Raw genomic sequence first — 7426 nt, 5'->3', positions numbered from 1 at the left:
CAAGTAAACAAACATTATTATTATTGCTGACTTAATCATGAGCAAGTAAACAAACATTATTATTATTGTTGACTTAATCATGAGCAAGTAAACAAACATTATTGTTATTGTTGACTTAATCATGAGCAAGTAAACAAACATTATTATTATTGTTGACTTAATCATGAGCAAGTAAACAAACATTATTGTTATTGTTGACTTAATCATGATCAAGTAAACAAACATTATTATTATTGCTAACTTAATTTGATCAGCGGGAGCTGTGTGAGCTGACCATGACATCGCTGACGTCATGCCTCGGCTCTCCAGAGGAGCCGCTGCTCAGGGCTGCTGCTCACCTTCTCGCTGATCTTCTGCTGACACTTGCCAGCTATCGTCCTGGGTGAGATCCTGACGTCAGCATGGAAGCTGACATTCTGTTAAGAATGTCTTGTTAAAAATTTGTCTTAAATTCATTTAAAAATTTGTCTTGAATGACATTCTTAATGATTAGTGACACTGACTGATCTGCTGACACTAGCTAGCCATCGGCCTGGGTGAGATCCTGACGTCGGCTTGGAAGCTACGTTAAAATTTGTCTTGAATGACATTCTTAGTGATTAGTGGCACTGATCCTCTAGAGGCAAGACTATGAAAAATAGTTGAAGAGTTTGGAACTCTGCCAGCCAATCACTGAAGACGCTTCAATCTAGACCCACCAATTGCAGGCAAGAAATTAGCCGCTACATGTATTTATGAGGCCACGTGCACTTATGAGGCCACATGTACTTATGAGGATACTTTTAGCCTCACTTATGAGGCTATGTGCACTTGAGCTACTTTGTAAAGTACGGCCTCAATGTACTACTTGTAAGCAGTGGTAGATAACCAAGGTACCTCACTACCATGCAGGCTTGGCAGCGGTGTCTGGTACTGGGAGGCCATTGGCCGCGTGCTTGAGGCCCTGAGAGCCTCCCTCCTGCAGACACCTGCACCCACACAGGTGCGTCTGCTCTCTGCCCTCCTGCTGCACCTGCAGCAGCTGCTGCACCTGCAGCAGCTGCAGCACCTGCAGCAGCTGCAGCACCTGCAGCAGCTGCACGACCGTCCTCCTGCGTCCTCTGCTGATGGTGACAAGCACCGCAGTGCTCAAGGTGATACCCTATAACTATTACATTTTGTTAAAAATTTATTATATATATGCAAATAATATATCATAGTAAGTATATAGGTAGGGGGTGACACCCTATAACTATTACATTTTTATTAAAAATTTAATATACAGTGGGGAGAAATAAATATTCGTACACTTGAAAAATCGTATTTTAATGTATGTAAGTACACAAACTGAACAGGAGAAGTGATTTATATTATGTATAGAGGCGCATTGTATTCAAAAATAGCATCAATAGAAATTAAATCTCAATGCAACAAAAATTAATGCAACATGTTAACTTCTTCGNATAATTTAAATCACTTTTCCTGTTAAGTTTGTGTACTTATATACATCAAAATACGATTTTTCAAGTGTACGAATATTTATTTCCCCCCACTGTATATATACAAATAATATATCATAGTAACTATATAGGGAGGAGTTGACACCCTATAACTATTACATTTTATTTAAAATAATATATATTTGCGAATTTTATATCATGTGAAGTATATATGTAGTTTTTATATGAAAAATGCTGTTTTTAATACTTAACCTATTGAATAATTTGTTGTACAGTGGTACGATTTGGTTTCCTTATTGAAATAATGATATATAAATTCACCTCATGAAGTCCCGTACGCATAATAATTCTGATGGAAATAATGATATATAAATTCACTTCAAACTCAAACAAGTCCCGTACGTATAATAATTTTAATGTCCCTGTTCAGATTTGAGCGGCTCTGTCTTGGATGCTGCTCGAGCCATCGTGGAGCAGCACTGCAGCCTCGCCAGCCCTGCAGCAAACGAAGCTTTCTGCAGTAATGCTGTGGTGCTGCAAGTGGCGTGCTCGGTGCTGCACACAATTCTGCTGCTGCAGCCTGACGCAGCTGTCGACGAGATGCTGCGCTCGTCACACGTGCTGACGGCGGCGCTGCTGCACGCGGCTGACGTCCATATACGTGTTAGTAAACGGCAGCTGGCACTGTTTATTAGTCAGCAATAAATCCTTGCAGAGATCTTAAATTGTACGTTGTAAATTCAGCTAGAAATCTTTGCTCAGTTCTTATTCTCTTCTCTAAAATTCTCAGAATTCTCAGTTCTAAAATTCAGCTAGAATTCCTTGCTCAGTTCTTGAATTATACGTTGTAAATTCAGCTAGAATTCCTTGCTCAGTTCTTATTCTCTTCTCTAAAATTCTCAGAATTCTCAGTTCTAAAATTCAGCTAGAATTCCTTGCTCAGTTCTAAAATTCTACGTTGTAAATTCAGCTAGAATTTCTTGCAGAGTTCTTAAATTCTACGTTGTAAATTCAGCAAGAATTCCTTGCTCAGTTCTTAAATTCTACGTTGTAAATTCAGTTAGAATTCCTTCCTCAGTTCTTAAATTCTACATTGTAAATTCAGCTAGAATTCCTTGCTCAGTTCTTAAATTCTACGTTGTAAATTCAGCTAGAATTCCTTGCTCAGTTCTTAAATTCTACGTTGTAAATTCAGCTAGAATTCTTTGCTCAGTTCTTAATTCTACGTTGTAAATTCAGCTAGAATTCTTTGCTCAGTTCTTAAATTCTACATTGTAAATTCAGCTAGAATTCCTTGCTCAGTTCTTAAATTCTACATTGTAAGTTCAGCTAGAATTCCTTGCTCAGTTCTTAAATTCTACGTTGTAAATTCAGCTAGAATTCTTTGCTCAGTTCTTAATTCTACATTGTAAATTCAGCTAGAATTCTTTGCTCAGTTCTTGGATTCTACATTGTAAATTCAGCTATAATTCCTTACTCAGTTCTTAATTCTACGTTGTAAATTCAGCTAGAATTCCTTACTCAGTTCTTAAATTCTAAATTGTAAACAATCAAATTGGCTGTCGTCATCCTCTGTTGTCATGAAATATCACATCAATATTAGTTCTGAAATGGTCAAGATTTGGGAATTAGAGCTGATATCCAATTTTGGGTTTTTGATTGATTCTTTGGTTCCTTTATTTTCTTTGGACCTTGCTTGTTTATTTGATTCAAGAAAACATCTGAACTTGAGTTTGAAAAAAGGTAATTCTATCTTTACCTGCATGGTTGTAATTGCTTTTAGCATCTTTATTTAGTTTTTATCTCTAGCTCGACCTGAAGCGCTTGCAACTACGGTCACTGAACTAACTAACTAGTTTTTATCTCTATTGTCATAAGTTTAGTCATGCTAGTTGCTGCTATTCAAATAATATTAAAATCCATAATAAATAATAAACGGCAGAGTTTAAGGACTGGGTGGACAGGTGATGCTGTCAAGATGAAACAAAGTAATACAAAACACTTCAAGATTTATAGGATTATTTTATTGTAAATGCATTCCTTCTTCAGACCGGAGGGGCAAGCACGTCAGTTTTGTCAGCAGCAAGTCAGTCCTCCAGTGCCTCGGTTGTGTCAGTGTCAGGAGCAGAAGTCAGCAGCAGTGGCAGCAGTTCAGTTGTCAGCATTTTAAGCCGCTTGCTGACAAGACTCGCCTGCAGTGAAGCTTCCGCTCCGCTGCTAAACACCGGACAACTTTCTACTTCCGTTGCGCTCGCTGCGACCGCACTGACGGTTTGTGACATTTCAGCTGCTAGATAATTCCCATCACTTCATACCATTTGAGCTTAGAAACAAATAGTTTTAGTATAAGATATCTTGCAATAATTAAAGAATTCATATCATTAGTCTGCTTGAATTAGTTTCACTTCATACCATTTGAGCTTAGAAACAAATAGTTTTCGTATAAGATATCTTGCAATAATTAAAGAATTCATATCATTAGTCTGCTTGAATTAGTTGTATAATAAAAAATTATATTAATTATTTTATCCTGTAATCTTGATTATATTTGTAAGAAACTATAATCTTGAATATATTTTTGACTAAACCATTATCTTGATTATATTTTTGAGAAACTATAATCTTGATTACCTATATTCTTAATAACTATAATCTTGATTATATTTTTAAGAAACTATAATCTTGATTACATTTTTATCAAACTACAATCTTTATTATAATTTTGAGAAACTAAATTTTTTACGCGCAGTGCGACGCAGGCGCTGCAGGAGAGCAGCGCGCGCTGTCAGAGGTGCTACAGTGCGTCGTGCAGAGCCTCTACCGTGAAGGCGTGTCGGGGGTCGAGGGTTGCATAGCCATCACGGCCGTGCACCTCGGGGCGTTGGTGCAGGCTTTATCCAACCCTCAGATTTATCCTGAACTCGCATGCACGGCCGCTACCCTCACCGCAGCCCTCGCCCACCACCGCAAGCTGTGGGTGGCGTTCCATCCTCACAGTTACTGGACGCTGGTGGAAGCTACGGCCGCGTCACTACACCTCACTACCCACATCGTCCGTCTCAAGGCCGTTAGTAATCCTGCCCATCACTTGCTTGCTCACTGACTTGACTAGCCCATCACTAGCTTGTTTGCGACTGAAGTCGTCGCGAGTAGACTGAGTTGATTCACTCACTTGACATCCTCAGTTTTCCCGTCGCGATATTAAACGATGTCACTAAGTACAGACCATGTTGAGACTTTTCATTTAAAGCCAACATGGCATACTAATATTCCTAGATGTTTTCTCTGATTAAACATGTTGTCATCACAATTAAGGAACATTTTATCACAATTAAGGAACAAGTCATCACAATTAAAGAGCATGTTATCACAATTAAGGAACATGTTGTTATCACAATTAAAGCCATTAGGTATCACAATTAAGGCCATTAACATCATGTTCTGCATTACAGTTGCTGGGTCAGGACGGCGCGGTTGGCTCGTCTTCTGCTGACGCGAAGCAAGACAGCAGCGACCTCACGCTTCACCAGACGCTGCTGCTTAACAAGCTACTTAAGGTGATCCTCCCTCTCTACTCTATCCTCCCACTCTACTCTATCCTCCCACTCTACTCTATCCTCCCACTCTACTCTATCCTCCCACTCTACTCTATCTTCCCTCTCTACTCTATCCTCCCACTCTACCGTCCCTATCAACTCTTAGGGCTATCCTCCAACTCAACTCTTTCTTGATCCTTCTACTCTACCGGCCCTCTTAACTCTGTCATTCCTCCCACTCTACTGGCCCTCTCTACTCTGTCTATCCTCCTACTCTACCGGCCCTCTCAACTCTCTATCCTCCCACTCTACCGGCTCTCTCAACTGTCTGTCTGTCCTCCCACTCTACCAGCCCTCGCAACTCTGTCATTCCTCCCACTCTACTGGCCCTCTCAACTCTGTCTATCCTCCCACTCTACCGGCCCTCTCAACTCTCTGTCTATCCTCCCACTCTACCGGCCCTCTCAACTCTCTCAACTCTCAGTCAATCCTCCCACTCTACCGGCCCTCTCAACTCTCAGTCAATCCTCCCACTCTACTGGCCCTCTCAACTCTTAGTCTATCCTCCCACTCTACTGGCCCTCTCAACTCCGAAAATTACACTCCAACAGACGGTTTCTGTGGCTTACCAATAATAAAACCGACAGTTCCTGTTATGGTGGTGCATTTTGCTTTTAAATAATAAAATGTGGCTGAACAATTAATGTGCTATTTAATTATTTTCCTTTAATAGTTAATTGAAATTACTTAATTACTTGATTACCGTTCGACAGGTTCTGTTAGGGTGGCGCATTTTGCTTGCCAGTAATAAAATCCACTAGAACAATTACTGTGTTAGTTCAGTATTTACATTTTTAATTAAAATTACCTAATTACCTTTCGACAGGTTGTGTTAGGGTGCGTAAGGGCGGTGCGTCTGCTAGGCCCCACCCTAGAAGACCTGCTGTGTAACCCTGATTATCGTACGTGTCACGGCATCAGTTCTCTGGCTACAGGGTTTTCCGCCGTGGGTTAATCCAAAAGTCGTTTCCGTGAAACTTTATTGAAATCTTCGGTGGCAACCTAAACAACGTAATCTGCAAAAAATGATTTACAATATGTCCTATTCTTTACAGACTCAGAGAAAATTAACTCGACGAATTCTATATCGAAACCATAAAAATTTCTAAGAATGAACAATGGCTGGACAAGGTACTGCGCATGAAACGTCACTGAATGCCTAGCTTTGAGTATTTAATAGGAAAACGCATACTTAATCGTTAACACTGAAATTTATAGCAAATGAATGGGCAACAAATTATCTGATGGTCACAGAATTAAAACTCACGAAGATTGCGGCTACATCATAGAGACGTGAATGAACAATGAACAGTGGACAGACATGAAGCGGAGCACAGCCGACTTCCAAGTCAAAGTGAACAATGACGAGCAAGAGCAATAACGCTATGACGAGGACCGTCTCTAAACTGAAATTACAAATTACAAAATTATCGCAGGAGTCAGGACTATCGTCGCGTGAAAAGTAAAAAAAGGCAATGCGATAAGTTTATCCCTATAAGCTGTAAATAATTGAATTTAACGAAAGGGAAATTTCGCGGGCGCGACAGTACAACAGGTTGTGTTAGGGTGCGTAGGGGCGGTGCGTCTGCTAGGCCCCACCCTAGAAGACCTGCAGTGTAACCCTGACCCTGACGTAGGCCAGTGGCTACCACCGCTGCTGCAGCCTTCCTTCCGACGCTCCACGGCGCCTGACCTGCAGCAGCCTAACCTGGCCACCCTCACTGCCCTCTTGGACCTCTGCACTGCACACCTCAAAGTCAGCTTCTTCGTGTGCCGTGAACAATATTTCCGTATATTTCTATATGCTTTGAATGACATTTTCTTATATGTTTTGAATGAAATTTTCGTAGTTTGTAAACGCTTTGAATGACATTTTTAGCGCATTTTCTCATTTATGAAAAAAATGAACTATTGTGCTTGCCATGTCCGTCTGTCCGTCCGTGACTCCACGTTTTCGTCGACGAGAAAATGCGCTCTCTGTCACTCACTGCAGTGAGTACTGAGTTATATTTTTTATGTTTGTATCTGCTTTGAACGATATTTTCGTAGTTTGTGTATGCTCTGAATGACATTCTTGTATTTGCTTTGAACGAAAATTTTTTTATTTGCTTTAAACGACATTTTTCGTAGTTTGTATATGCTTTGAATGACATTTTTGCGCATGTTTTAAACCACAATATGTATTTTATAGCTGCATTGGACGCCATTTTTGTACCAATGAAGCGTTGCACATAATTACGAGTAGACTACATTTAATGCGATCGTTTAGTCTTGTAGGTTCTGCTGGATGGTCTGCTTGATGGTCTGCTTGATGGTCTGCTTGATGGTCTGCTTGATGGTCTGCTTGATGGTCTGCTTGATGGTCTGCTTGATGGTCTGCTTGATGGTCTG

At 40.4% G+C, this 7426-nt stretch overlaps 1 protein-coding gene across 1 annotated transcript in view; it reads left to right on the top strand.

Moving 5' to 3' along the window:
• Positions 1 to 3737, top strand: part of LOC125178416 — a 7010-nt gene extending 3273 nt beyond the window's left edge. The window contains exons 5-8 of the mRNA XM_047882098.1: positions 255 to 382; positions 892 to 1133; positions 1870 to 2102; positions 3489 to 3737. Coding sequence (XP_047738054.1) covers positions 255 to 382; positions 892 to 1133; positions 1870 to 2102; positions 3489 to 3737 — 852 coding nt within the window. The remainder of the gene's footprint in view (positions 1 to 254; positions 383 to 891; positions 1134 to 1869; positions 2103 to 3488) is intronic.
• Positions 3738 to 7426: the final 3689 nt, after the last annotated feature.

Source organism: Hyalella azteca, unplaced genomic scaffold, assembly GCF_000764305.2.
Source record: "Hyalella azteca isolate HAZT.00-mixed unplaced genomic scaffold, Hazt_2.0.2 contig9645, whole genome shotgun sequence".
NCBI lineage: Eukaryota > Metazoa > Arthropoda > Malacostraca > Amphipoda > Hyalellidae > Hyalella > Hyalella azteca.
Note: the sequence above shows the minus strand (reverse complement) of the source record. Positions and strands in the feature narration are given on the sequence as shown.